At 37.2% G+C, this 14,693-nt stretch overlaps 1 protein-coding gene across 1 annotated transcript; it reads left to right on the top strand.

Moving 5' to 3' along the window:
* The first annotated feature begins 726 nt into the window (after positions 1 to 726).
* Positions 727 to 14,247, top strand: LOC101298861 (xanthine dehydrogenase 1-like). Its single transcript, XM_004291750.1, has 14 exons — positions 727 to 892; positions 1,819 to 1,918; positions 2,051 to 2,159; positions 2,799 to 4,304; positions 5,549 to 5,791; positions 6,180 to 6,494; positions 7,280 to 7,519; positions 7,888 to 8,172; positions 8,281 to 8,502; positions 9,065 to 9,226; positions 9,734 to 9,868; positions 11,849 to 12,085; positions 12,586 to 12,759; positions 13,543 to 14,247. Exons 1-14 carry the CDS (start codon positions 772 to 774, stop codon positions 13,783 to 13,785), a joined length of 4,092 nt encoding a protein of 1,363 aa, XP_004291798.1. The 5' UTR covers positions 727 to 771; the 3' UTR covers positions 13,786 to 14,247.
* The last annotated feature ends 446 nt before the right edge of the window (positions 14,248 to 14,693 follow it).

Below are 14,693 nucleotides of genomic sequence, written 5' to 3' on the forward strand. Positions count from 1 at the left end.
TGCCCTTAATTTATGAAATATTCCCTTATTTAATATAATTAATATATATTTACTATTTAGTACCTCTTTTTACATATTATTTCGTCTAATTTTTGCTAGAAATTTTTGGTTATCATCGTTTAATTTATAATCAAATGATTATTGTTATATCTCAACTCCAAATCACCAATATAAGTTTTTAAAATTCACAAGCTAGTAAAACTGTAGAAGTACAATAGCTATTAAACATAGATAACTAGTTAAACATAGATAACTAGTTATTCGATAAAACATGTCATGATAAAGATACAGTACTTGACAACATGATATGCAAGATCAAACTAAACCTGATACAGATAAAAAATAAAAAACAAAAAAGAAGAAGAAGAAAAAAGACAACCCAAATAAATTATGGAGAAGAGTTGGAATTAGAGAAGAATACTTGTTTTCAACAATTTTAAGTAGAAGATGTTGAAAAGAATATTTCTAACGCAATTTTTATTTTTATTTTTAAATAATAGATACTTATTTTAGTCATTTAGCTTATTTATTAAATCTCAATAGAAATATAAAATAATAAAAATATGTATTAAAAAATTAGGAGCGTGTATTTAAATTTTTTTTCTTTCAAACGAAAGAAAGAAAAGACCTCCGTTTGTAACCCAAAAAAAAAAAAAATTCAAATTTGTTAAACCGAGTCAAATTGTTGAAAAGGTTATCAAATTTTGTGCGTGTAGGAGTTTGCTTCTCTTAAACTGGAGACGACTGAAGTGATCGGAAAGTAGAAGCATCATGGGATCGTTGAAGAGCGAAGAGGAGCTGGAGCACGTAGAACCCATTTTGTACGTCAACGGAATTCGTAGAGTCTTGCCTGATGGATTGGCTCACCTTACTCTTCTTGAGTACCTCAGAGGTTCCGCTTCATCCCTAATCTCTTTTTCTCGTTACTCTTCGATGTAGAATTGTCTAGTTTTTGGATTCCATTGGGTTTCTGGTGATGGCATGTGGATGCTTGATCTGGTGAAGTCTTGGTTTTAAGTAGTTGGAGCAAAAGCTTTCATTTCTATGTCACGAAAGCACGAGAGTGTAGTTAAGGAGTAGTGAATAGTGTGGATGCTGTTTTGCATGTGTGTTGAAGAGCATCGAAGCAGAACCGCTTCGAAATGTGTGGTGTAGATAGTTGTTTGTTTTGTTAATAAGTTGTGTTTTGTTTTCGTTAGTTCTTGGATATTAACGAGTTTTCGCAATTTCAGTTGTGTCCATAATATGACAATTGCTCAGTGCAAGATTGAATGACTTGGAAATTGGGTTATTCTCCTGTTTGTTTTATTTTTGATTGCAGATGTTTCTGTGAGTTCATTACAAGTTGTTACGACTACTTGGATACTTGGATTGATGAGAGCTGTATTTACCAGTTTGATGTTTTCTTTACAACTCTTTTGTCTCCCCTGGAATTTTTGTGAAGGGGATAGATCTACTTGATAAGAACATTTACCAAAAATAGGAAGACTTGTGTAGAATTTGTCATGTCGTTCCATGGCTCTGTAGCCCATATAGTTAATAGAAGTCAAGATGTGTGGGTTGGTAGTCATATTATTCAACTGTTATACAGTTTGGTTTTACCTGGAATTATGTTTAGTATTCTTGAACTATGGAGTTGATTGGTTTCAATGTCCGAAGTGGTTGATATATTTTCTCCGGATACCATCTTTTTTTTTTATGATGTTGTTCTCCTTTTTGTTATATCATGTCCCTTTTCAACGTGATATAAATCTAAGGTTTACAGTCCTTATGCTAGAAAATCTGATCCGAAATTCTATTGGCTTTGTGGCAATAAAGATATAGGTCTCACAGGGACAAAGCTTGGTTGTGGTGAAGGTGGTTGTGGAGCTTGTACTGTTATGGTTTCACAATATGACAAAAAACTGAAGAAATGCCAGTGAGTTTCTCTTTCTTTGATAATCATGGACATGTGAATGATTGCACTTGCATTTAACAGACACGTTGACCTGTATTGTTATTGTAGTCTGTGCGTTCAAATCAAACTGAACTATTCATACTCTTCTTCCAGGCACTATGCCGTTAATGCATGCTTGGCTCCACTGTATTCTTTAGAAGGGATGCACGTAATTACAGTGGAAGGACTTGGGAACCACAAACAAGGCCTGCACCCAATTCAAGTAATATATGCTGCTTCCTTCTCCTTTCCCCTCCCCCACCTCCCATCTTTGTATCTGTTATTTCATCATAAGGATTGCTTTTATTTCCTTATTTTTATTACTTGATACATAGCTAACAATTAGATATTGTTATACAAGGGGATCGAGTTACATAGTTAGATGAACCTTCTACTGTGTACCTGTTATATGAAAAGCCAATCAAGGTGTGATAGAATCACCCTTGTTGATCAGGTGCAATTCATATGATTTGACTTTTGGAAACAAGGTTTTTCTTTTCAGGTTTTTAAGTCAATGAGGTCAAATAATGTCATTTGACCTGGGTCAAATAATGTCACCTGTGTCAAATAATGTCATTTGACCTGGGTGTTATGAACATTTACAGCAGCTAAGTTGTTCAAATCAAAATCCCTAGCTTCTTTTTAGCCTACACTCCTCCAGATATTAACTCTAGAATCTGAAAAATGCTACCTCTCACCCTACCGGGTAATTCATTTTTGGCTCCAACAGATTTTTTAACTATTTCTGCAGTATCATATAGTAATTATACACTTTAGGGTTCATAGAGTGCTTCTTATACGATAGTGTAGTGACTGTTGTCCTTATTAAGATTCTCACCTAATACAATTTCATATTATGAAGGCATCATTGGCACAATCTCATGGCTCACAATGTGGATTTTGCACACCGGGTTTTGTTATGTCTGTCTATGCATTATTAAGGTCGAGTCAGACCCCACCTAATGAGGAGCAGATTGAAGAGTGTTTAGCAGGAAACTTGTGTCGATGCACTGGTTACAGACCAATTGTTGATGCTTTTCGTGTCTTTGCCAAAACAGATGATAAACCGTACATTGACATATCTTCTCTAAGCCTTGAAGGACGTAAATTTGTGTGCCCTTCAACTGGTAAGCCCTGTTCCTGTGGATTAAAAAGTGAGATATCAAGCAACCATCAGAAAACGGGTACTTGTGACACGAGGTATGCACCTGTCTCATATAGTGAAGTTGATGGAAGCACATACACAGACAAGGAATTTATTTTTCCTCCTGAGCTGGTATTGAGAAAATCAACTTATTTGAATTTGAATGGATTCAGTGGGTTAAAATGGTTTAGACCATTGAGACTTAAGCAAGTACTAGAGTTAAAAGAAAAGTACCCAGATGCAAAGTTATTGGTAGGTAATACTGAGGTAGGAATTGAAATGAGGTTGAAAAAAATTCAATATAGGGTTCTGATTTCTGTTACACATGTACCTGAACTCAGTATATTGAATGTGAAGGATGATGGAATTGAGATAGGTTCTGTTGTAAGACTTTCTGAACTACTTAAAGTCTTGAGAAAGGTCATAACAGAACGTGCAGCTCATGAAACTTCTTCCTGTAAGGCTTTTGTTGAACAATTAAAATGGTTTGCGGGGATGCAAATAAGAAATGTTGCCTGTGTGGGTGGAAATATCTGTACAGCCAGTCCAATTTCAGACTTGAACCCCCTCTGGATGGCTGCCAGGGCCAAGTTTCAAATTATTGATGCCAAAGGGAACATTAGAACAACCCCAGCAGAGAATTTTTTCCTCAGCTACCGTAAGGTGGATCTGGGAAGTGGTGAAATTCTACTATCTGTATTTTTACCTTGGACTAAGCCGTTTGAGTATGTGAAAGAATATAAACAAGCTCACAGAAGGGATGATGATATTGCAATTGTGAATGCTGGAATTCGTGTTCATCTTGAGGAAAGAGGTGAAGACATTGTTGTTTCTGATGCATCTATTGTTTATGGGGGTGTAGCTCCACTCTCTCTTTCTGCTACAAGAACAAAAGACTTCCTCATTGGAAAGATTTGGAACCAGGAGCTATTGCAGGGTGCTCTTAAAGTCCTCCAGAAGGATGTGATACTCAGAGATAATGCTCCTGGTGGGATGGTGGAGTTCCGTAAGTCTTTGACAGCTAGCTTTTTCTTCAAGTTTTTTCTGTGGGTTTCTCATCAGCTGGACAGGGAAAAAGGCCTTAAGGGGAGTGTACCGTTATCTCATCTTTCTGCTATACAACCGTTTCACAGGCCATCTGTTATAGGAACTCAAGACTATGAAATTACAAAACATGGGACAGCTGTTGGGTCTCCTGAGGTTCATCTGTCGGCGAAACTTCAGGTATGTCCCACATATGCTGGCAATATTATTGTTCCTCATTATTTATATCTACATGTTTTTTGGACCCTCTATGTGTACATTGAAAATTGACAAACTTCGTTTCTTTTCCTTTTTCCCTTTTCCTTTTCTTGTTTATTGTAACAATGTATATTGTATAAGGGGCTAGAACAGTGAAGTTACTAGACTGTGCGTGCATATAAAGGCTGTTGGGTTAGTCATAAGTAGTTCTTGAAATGTAAATGCAAATGCAAATGCGAGGAAGCATGCAACCGTATTGGACTTGATTCCCGTATAGAATTTCTTCATGTGAATTTTTTGGTCTTAGCAATTTCCTCATAAGATTCAAAACGTTGTGTATTGCTGAGACGGGCATAGTTGCATATCATGCTATCTGATCTTCAAAGCACAAGCAAACACCTCATATTTCTTTTGATTACTCAACAATATTTATTTGAGGGGATTCTAGAAGTACATTAAAAGTCAACCTTATAAACAAAAAGGTCTTAGGACTGACTGGAACAAAAAGGTCTTACAAGGAGACGGCCGAAGGTCGCTCATGATCTCCAAAATTTATGTATACCACATCTTATCAAAATGGCATACTTTTAGGTGTAACTGTGTAAGGTGTAACAAAGTAGTCTGGGGTTCACATCCAAAACCAATTAGCAATGGGTGGAGAGGCCTAAACCCTTATAAACCGACAGGCAAGGTCTCATATTCCCGATGTGGGATTTATATCTCAACACGCCCCTACACGTATGGCGAATTTTCAAGCCATACACATGGACAACATTTGGGTGACGTGGAGTTCGTGTGGCCATTGGGCTTCACACGTGGACGTGGGTTAACCCGCTCTGATACCATGATAAAGTAGTCTGAGGTTCACGTCCAAAACCAATTGGCAATGGGTGGAGTGACCCAAACTCTTATAAACCCACAGGCAATATCCCATATTCCCGATGTGGGATTTATATCTCAACAAGGTGATATTGAGCATTTAGTTTAGTGGTGGACTATTAGGCCTTTAGTATAAATTAGGATCATGACAGAGCAATTTATATTTGTTATCCTATATCATTTGGTATATTGATTCTATTTAAATATTCATTCCTTTGATATTGTTCTTGTTTCAACATAGATTTTTTTTTTTTTCTCCCTTTATAATCTTACATTTGTACACGGTGCATGAGTTTCTCTTTGTTGTATAGACTATGATGTTTACACTATATGAAAATTTCTACTAGGTTTCAGGAGAGGCAGAATATGCTGATGATACACCATTGCCTCCAAATGGTTTGCATGCTGCTTTAGTATTGAGCAAAAAACCTCATGCTCGTATTCTTTCAATCGATGATTCAGGAGCAAAGATGTCACCTGGGTTTGCAGGCGTATTTTTTGCCAAGGATGTTCCAGCTGATAATAAAATTGGACCAGTTGTTGCTGATGAGGAACTATTTGCTTCAGAGTATGTCACTTGTGTAGGTCAGGTACTATGATTAACAAATCTCTCTCTCTCTCTCTCTCTCTCTCTCTCTCTCTCTCACTCTCCTCTTCTCTCTCTTTGGGGTCAGGATCTAAGGGAATCATAATAGTTTCTGTTAGAATTTCCGAGAATGCTGTCAGAACAGTTGCTTGATAGATAGCAGTCTGCTGAAGATAATTTTAGTACTCCGAAAAGTTAGACTCGTTTTGAAATACCATGGAAAGTATGTTGGACTCGCATGAGTCAAATGCTACTTGGTCATGCTAAACTGATTCCTTTTGTAGCATGCTGGAGTGATTCCTTCTGTGGCCTGTTGTTGTGGTACATCATTTTCTTTCTAGGGGTTCGATTATGAAGTATTTGACCATGGTGTTATTCTGTATCCGATGCAGGTTATAGGAGTGGTAGTTGCAGATACACATGAAAAGGCAAAATTAGCAGCAACAAAAGTTCATGTTGAGTATGAAGAGCTCCCAGCTATCTTATCAATACAGGATGCTATCAATGCTAATAGTTTCCATCCTAATACTGAGAGGTGTTTTAGGAAAGGAGATGTGGATCTTTGCTTTCAATCAGGTCAATGTGACAAGGTCATAGAGGGGGAAGTTCTAGTGGGAGGCCAGGAACACTTCTATTTGGAGCCACATAGCAGTGTGATATGGACAATGGATGGTGGCAATGAAGTTCATATGATCTCATCTACTCAAGTATGTTATAATTCCCGCAATAATATTTTTGCTTGCATCATTTTATATATGACAGGGTTGTCCAATACAATCAGAAAATTTTCAACTAGCGTTTATCATGTAGAGCTGGTTGAATCAAAAGTTTCATCTACTGTCTATCATATAGGCCTGGTTCATCAAATGTGGGCAGATAAATTTCCAGTTCTGCTGGTAGCTCTCGGTTGGAAAGACTTATGAGTAGATATTCACTTGTCAGAGTGCTGATTGTTGATTTGCTCCGGGCTGGGAAAGAGAAATATAGACAATATAGCCAATCTGGAGCCTGTCTCACTGCATGTATATATAGATTCCCTATCTTTGAACACATGTTCTGGGGTAAATAAGCTTGCATTCTAACAATAGGATCAAAACGAAACCAAGTGAGTGGAAATATAGCTAGTAATCCAATCACACCAAGTCTAGTACAAGACCATCTTTCTTACAACTGCCACCAAATTCTCCCAGTTTATTTAAAATAAGCCTTAACCATAGCTATGAAGACATATCTACTTTGTTTCTTCTTTAATATAGTTTATTTTGTATACAGAAAAAGACAAAAGTATATGAATTAATCACATCCTTAATCCCCTTTCTCTTCATGTTGTTAATCACATCTTAAATACTTGTTGGTGATTGCATATATTACAGAATGCTGTGATGATTGAACACTTTTGTCCGCAAGTTTGTTAGAGTTAAGCATATGTCTATGACATTACTTTAGAACTTCAGTTTTTGTGGACATGTAACATGAAATTATCAATGTGCAGGCTCCTCAGAAGCACCAGAAGTACGTATCTCATGTTCTTGGTCTTCCAATGTCAAAAGTAGTTTGTAAAACAAAGCGTATTGGTGGTGGTTTTGGCGGAAAGGAGACAAGATCATGTTTCATTGCTGCTGCAGCTTCTGTTCCTTCATTTCTATTAAATCGACCAGTCAAAATTACATTAGACCGTGATACAGACATGATGATAACTGGGCAGCGCCATAGCTTTCTTGGAAAATACAAGGTACTTATGATACTGTTATTGATTCTTGTTTTTGAATATTCAGAATATATGTCAGTTCTTTTTTTTCTATTTTTTTTGGGGGAAAACTTATGTCTTGTTCTTTAATTTCGCAAACTCTGACCTAGTTGTTATACAATTTTTTTTTTCATATACAAGACGAGCTCAAATAGAGATTAAGATTGGTTTCCCAATTACAGTTTGGCCACTTACCATCTTGTAGCGAAAATTGTATAATCTCTTTTAGGCTTATTTATGCAAGGAGAATGTCTCCAAGAGTGTGGGGGAGATATATGATATGCTTCATTATTTCCTTCGCGTATTGTATATTGGTGTAGAAAATAAGTAATAATTATAGCTTATTTGTATAGGTGGGCTTCACGAATGAGGGAAAGGTATTGGCATTGGATCTTCACATCTACAATAGTGCTGGAAATTCTCTAGACTTGTCCCTTCCCGTTCTTGAGCGTGCTATGTTTCACTCAGATAATGTCTATGAGATTCCAAATGTGAGAATTGTGGGAAGAGTTTGCTTCACTAATATACCCAGTAACACTGCTTTCCGAGGATTTGGTGGTCCTCAAGGGATGATTATTGCTGAAAACTGGATCCAAAGAATTGCTGTAGAACAGAAGAAAAGCCCAGAAGAGATAAGAGTAAGTTAAAACTTTTCTGTGAGCAAGTAGTCCTTATGTTCAAGTTGGGCCTTCAGATTATAACTGCTATATTCGCTTATGTGTGCTTGTGATTTGATTCCCTTTCAGGAAATTAATTTTCAAGGTGAAGGGTCGATATTGCATTATGGTCAACAACTTGAACATTGTACACTGGCCCCGCTTTGGAACGAACTAAAACTATCTTGTGAATTTTCAAAGGCTCGCAATGAAGTTCTCCAGTATAATACTCGTAATCGGTGGCGGAAGCGTGGTGTAGCCATGATACCAACAAAGTTTGGCATATCATTTACATTAAAGCTCATGAACCAGGTAATGGACTTGGAATGTGTTGGTGGGATCGTTCTAGATCGTAATTATTTTTCTCTGTTTAACCTTTTAATTTGGGCATTACACACATGATTTTTTCGTATGTGAACCTCAATAACAAGCTACAAACTTCAAGCTTTCGTAATTAAAAGATAGTCTATGAGCTTAGTATAAGTTGTATGACACCAGATGTTTTAAATGGATTTTCTTTCCTTAACCTGTTATGAGATTAGCGATTCATCCAAGTTGTAATTCTAAGTCCCAAATACATAATTCCAAAGCAAACCCGTCTGTTACCCAAATAAGTAATTTTGCATGCTGGTACTTTTTTTTTCAGTCCAAATTGAGCCCATGAGTTTTTTGGTAGTTTAAAAAATAAAAGTTATCTTATAATTTATTTTTCATTTCTTATCTGCTACCTTGTGGTATTGGAAACCTGATATATATATATATATATATATTATCTAATATCTAATGACTCTTATTTATTTTTCATTTCTTATCTGCTACCTTGTGGTATTGGAAACCTGATTATATATATTATCTAATATCTAATGACTCTTAGGCAGGTGCTCTTGTTCATGTCTACACAGATGGAACTGTTCTAGTCTCACATGGAGGTGTTGAGATGGGGCAAGGTCTGCATACAAAAGTTGCTCAGGTGGCTGCTTCTGCCTTCAATATTCCTCTCAGTTCTGTCTTCATATCAGAGACAAGTACCGACAAGGTAAGCGGAACCTGACAGTGTATATTGAAAAGAAAAAGGGACTTTCTGTTCCACCCATCTCGTGCATCGCCCCGCCCCACCACCACCCCGCCCTCCCCTCCCAACAGACCACAAATTTTTACCAACAAACCTAATTCAATCATTCGTCCCAAACAAAAAAAAACTAATGCAATCCCATAAATTTTTCTGTATTGGTTGAGAAGCATATATGTCAACCAATCTACCATGTGGTTGTTCTTCTTCCCACATTTAAATTTATTGCACGCTCTAAGTTCAATACAAAAATATTATTAGAATGTGCTGGTATGTTGAAATAAGATCAGGCACACTATATTCTGAAAACACATCTATTAAGTGGGTGTCAAATTCTTGCTGGAAAACAATTAAGACAGCTGCTCCATAATAATATGTTAATCATATTCTCTGGTCATGTAAACTCATTTGGATGCATATTCTGTTTGTATTAGATGTTTTTGTGATCTTTTGTCACGTTTGCTGCCTAATTAGGTGCCTAATGCTTCCCCAACAGCAGCTTCTGCAAGTTCTGACATGTATGGAGCTGCAGTCTTGGATGCATGTGAGCAAATCAAGGCACGCATGGAACCTATTGCTTCACAACACAATTTCAGCTCTTTTGCTGAGGTAATCTCTTTTATCATAGTTTATGATTCCTTTCTTTGAGAGAAGAGCATTAAAGAAACAATTATCTTCAGGTTTACATATAAGCTGTCAAAAATTGTAATATGCCACGAAATAAACTAAAGCTGATGGTAAATGAAAAAAAGAAAAAAAGGATTAAATTCAATGCTACCGTGAACTTTAGGTCACTCATCAGTTGTGTCCCTGTTCTTTTTTTCTCATCATGTGTACCCTTGTACTCTCGAAATCAATCACGATTGAACAAAATTTCAAAATTGCTCCAAACATGACGTAAGCATCTGACGTGGAGGAGACAAAGAGGGTCCACCGTTCAGTTTTTAACCCACATGGAGGGCCAAAAACGTCTTTTTGTAATCTTTCTTTTAATTTCACTTTTTCTTCTTTTCTTTTTCTTCTCCTTCTCTCTTTTTTCTCTCATAATCTGTATGTCCCTCTCGTCTTCTTTCTCACCACTCTTATCTTCTCTCCAACCCAAATTCAAAGTAAACCATGGCTGCCACTCTCTCTACTCCCACACTCAACACTCTTTCTTACCCCGCAAGCACCTCTTTGTTCCCATCTCACACTCCCAAACCCACTCTTCAATTCCCCTTCAACCCTAAAAGAACCTACCCTCTCCCGCCTCGCCCTTGCGGCCATTACCTCCGGGAGAAGACCACCTTTACAGATGTACTTCGGCATCGCTTGGGCCAGTGGCAGTTCGGCTTGAACCAACGCATCGAATTTGGATTGAGTCCCCATCTCGGATCTCGAATCCCAATCGTTATCTTCATTTTCACACGAGAAGGGTATTTATTAAATAAGGGTAACATTGGAATTAAATAACTATTTTTTATTTGTTGGGTGTATTTAGACATTTGTTGGGTACATTTAATAGCACCCTTAGGGATTTCGAGATTTTGCATAAGGGTTAGATTTTGGATTTGGTGGTGATGGGAAGAAGGGGGTTCTGGGCAGAGTTTATGGTGGGTGTAATTGGGTTTGGTGGTGGCGGGATTGTGGGATTTTGGTGACGCTTTGGTGTTGGGTGTGGTTGAGTTTGGTGGAAGAAGGCGTAGGAGCCTTTGGGGAAGGTGAAGATTGAAGTTCTAGGGTTAGGTTAGATTTTGCAGAAGGGGAAGAACTGAAGAAAATTGAGGAGGGAAGTCGCAGAGAGAGAGAGGGGAGAAAGAATTAAAAGAAATTAAGAATTGAAGACAAATTAAAAAAACTAGGAAAAAAGAAAATGACTTAAAAAGCGTTTTTGCCCTCCATGTGGGTTAAGAACTGAACGGTGGGCCCTCTTTGTCTCCTCCACATCAGAGGCTTACGTCATGTTTGGAGCAATTTTTGAAATTTTTTTCCAATCTTGATTGATTTTTGAGAGTATAAGGGTGCACGTGATGAGAAAAAAAAATAGGGACAGAACTAATGAGTGACCTAAAGTTCAGGGTAGCACATTGAATTTAATCCAAAAAAAAACATCAAGATAAAGTTGTTTATGTATGGTTATGATTTCTGAAAAATCTGATTATATGCTTAAATGTGGGATGCAAATCTGCAATGTAGGAGTTCATCAATCACAAACTTGAGTACAGATTCCTTCTTGTTGTAATAACCATGGTTGATGCTCTTCCTAGACATTTATCCATATGTTGATGACCTCTCAAGTGCTGTGTGTGCACTATCTATAACCACTCCCAATGCATTGACATGTTGCTTCTCTCAGTTTCTTAAGAATGTTTAGTGAAGTATTCCGATCACTTTAATTGATGATCTTCTTAAGAAAGTTAAACAGGTTAATGAAGGAGAACAGTGATTAAATGAGAAGAATTTCTTTCAAATCTTATAGGTCTTCTATTGTGAAGTGTTTTATTCATGTGATATTTCTATGAGGGTGTGGATGTGGGCCTCGTTTTCCATGAACAGTTTTACTCTTAAATATGGATTCCAATTATGCAATCTTCATATTCCCCATTGCAGCTGGCAAGTGCATGCTATGTGGCCCGGATAGATCTTTCTGCCCATGGATTTTACATTATACCTGAGATCGACTTTGATTGGACTACTGGTAAAGGCACACCATTCAGGTACTTTACCTATGGGGCTGCTTTTGCCGAGGTTGAAATCGACACTTTGACTGGAGATTTCCACACTAGGGTGGCAAACATATTCCTGGATCTTGGATACTCACTCAACCCAGCAGTTGACGTGGGGCAGGTGCTTTTTTCCCTTATCCAGATATACAAACCATTTTTTATTACATGTCAATTTTTTATTTTGCGTTTTCTTTGCTCATTTATTAAATATTATTATTCATTATTTAATTTAATTGAGTTTTTATTTTACTCTGGTACATAATATATCTTTGGGGCTTAAGATCAACAAAATACAGTTAACCTCCATAAATTTATAGCCTTAGGACCGGCAAAAAGAATTATTTAATCGAGGTTATTAAATTATCGAGATTCTAGTGTACACCTAAACATGAGCCTCACGTTAATGGAATATTGGTGAACCTAGAAAGATTAGTTCCAAAATTTAGCGTGTCATTAAAAGCAGGTTGTGACTGAGAAACCTGCTATTTAATAATGTCAATTTATTATACGGGGAAAAGGGGGTAAGTAGAACTTTTGGTAAATGTATTATATGTAGTTAGTGTCAGTCTTCTTGATCTTCATTCTCACAGATATAGCTAAATCCTTTTTGTTCTGATATAGATCGAAGGAGCGTTTATACAAGGTTTGGGTTGGGTCGCCCTTGAAGAACTAAAATGGGGAGATCCTGCTCATAAGTGGATTGCACCAGGTTCCCTCTACACTTGTGGGCCTGGAAGCTACAAAATTCCTTCCATAAATGACGTTCCCTTCAAGTTCAATGTTTCACTTCTGAAGGTACGCTGATTAAAAAGCATGTTAGACAGTTACATATTATATCTGTGATGGATAAAAAGCAATGAAGCATGTTGTAATTTTGCATATTAACAAAAGCCATATAATGTATTAGTGAACACTTGTGATCACTATCTTCCAGAATAGATAAAGTGAGTTAGAGTTCTAATGGCGTCTCCCTTATGAAACTTGCTGTTCAAAATTCCAGAACAAGATACACTCAATCACTCCAATTTAGTGGCAGATTTTGGCCTTAATATCTGTATGCCACTGTTTGTGGACCGGTCAAATTGGGAGCATAGGCAACAGGTTTTTTATTGGAACGCATTAATTAAGCCAATGGGAACTTACTGCATACTATAATGGGTATTTGATGTGAGATTGTGTTTTAAATTATTCTGTACCTGCAGTCTCCTGAGAGAAATGGTCTTGCAGTATTGTTAGAAGTGTAGAACTTTGATTCTTTGAACCTCTTTGTCTCTCTGTCCCTCTTGTTCTTCTGGTTGTCAAATAGAAAATTGGGAGTACAGTCTTTTCTGTTTTTGATCAAATGGAGTAGTTTTCTATGTTTTTCGGTGGCTAATATAGCTATTTCTGTTTAATGAATTGAAACAGGGAAACCTGAATTCAATAGTACATCATTGTTGGTTCTATAGTGCACCATCTTCATCTACATTTTAAATTTTAGAAATGGGATCTATTTTGGCTTGCGAGCTTAAGTTGATGACTTGTTTTTAAATCTAAAGCAACAAACCTGACCTGTTTACGTTTTGCTGATTGACACAGGGACATCCTAATGTAAAGGCCATCCACTCATCTAAAGCTGTTGGTGAGCCCCCATTTTTCTTGGCATCAGCGGTGTTTTTTGCCATCAAAGATGCCATTATAGCTGCGAGAGCTGACGTAGGGTGTAATGAGTGGTTTCCACTTGATAATCCAGCAACACCAGAACGTATACGGATGGCTTGTTTCGATGAATTTACATCAGCATTTGCTAGCTCGGATTTTCGCGCAAATCTTAGTGTATGATTGCAAGTTGCTGCTTTTCTTTACTTAGGGCTATACTACCGATAGGACTCGGAATACCCCTCAATATGTAACAAATTACATCTTCTGTAAAATTAAAAATACCACCACACAGCTCTGATCCATCATGATGACGATCATGAAACGATCGTCAATAATATAGGGACAGTGGTTCAAATAAACTTCATTCCGGCAAAATGATTCTGTACATGTAAGCCATCAATTTCTCTCCCTTTCTCAGTTATTTCATAGTATTATTGTTGTCATCATCATCTTCTTTATTCTTTGATACGTAAAGACATCAGAAGGCAGAGTAGACTTGGTCGTTTTGTTTGTTTCAGTTGCAGCTACAATCTTTTTATAGCAAGAAACAATATCTTCTGTCTATTTGGATCTTTTAAGTGTGAATTCGGGGAAGAAGTCTCCTTTCGGCGTTTAGGTCGTGTAATTGATAGGGTCATTCTGCTTCCAATACTATTCATCTTGTGTTGATGTAGGACTATAATAAGGGAAGAACCGAGTTCTCATTCATATACCTTATGTGACAGTTTCCTAATGACCAGGGCATTAACATTAATCTTAATTTTAAATTGCACAAGCCAGCTTCCTTTTTTTTTCCCTCAAACACTTCGATATAAGCTGCATCATCTTCTTCACTGAAAACCAAATCTGACCTAATGCATCTTCTTCACAAACATAGACTATTTCAAGTGCCGCTACAGAATCATTTTAATTTCTGGAAGAATCATTTTAATTTCATCCAGAAAGGCAAATGGAGGAGCTCACTCCCACCCCCTGGGAAGGCCTGGGTCATGGGCGAGACCTGGGTCGCCACATGGCAGTGATTTTGAGCTACAGTTTCCACTTACGATTTCTGTTTCTGGGTCGCCATGTGGCAATGACTGTTTATT

This window comes from Fragaria vesca, linkage group LG2 (assembly GCF_000184155.1).
Source record: "Fragaria vesca subsp. vesca linkage group LG2, FraVesHawaii_1.0, whole genome shotgun sequence".
NCBI classification, from domain to species: Eukaryota; Viridiplantae; Streptophyta; class Magnoliopsida; order Rosales; family Rosaceae; genus Fragaria; species Fragaria vesca.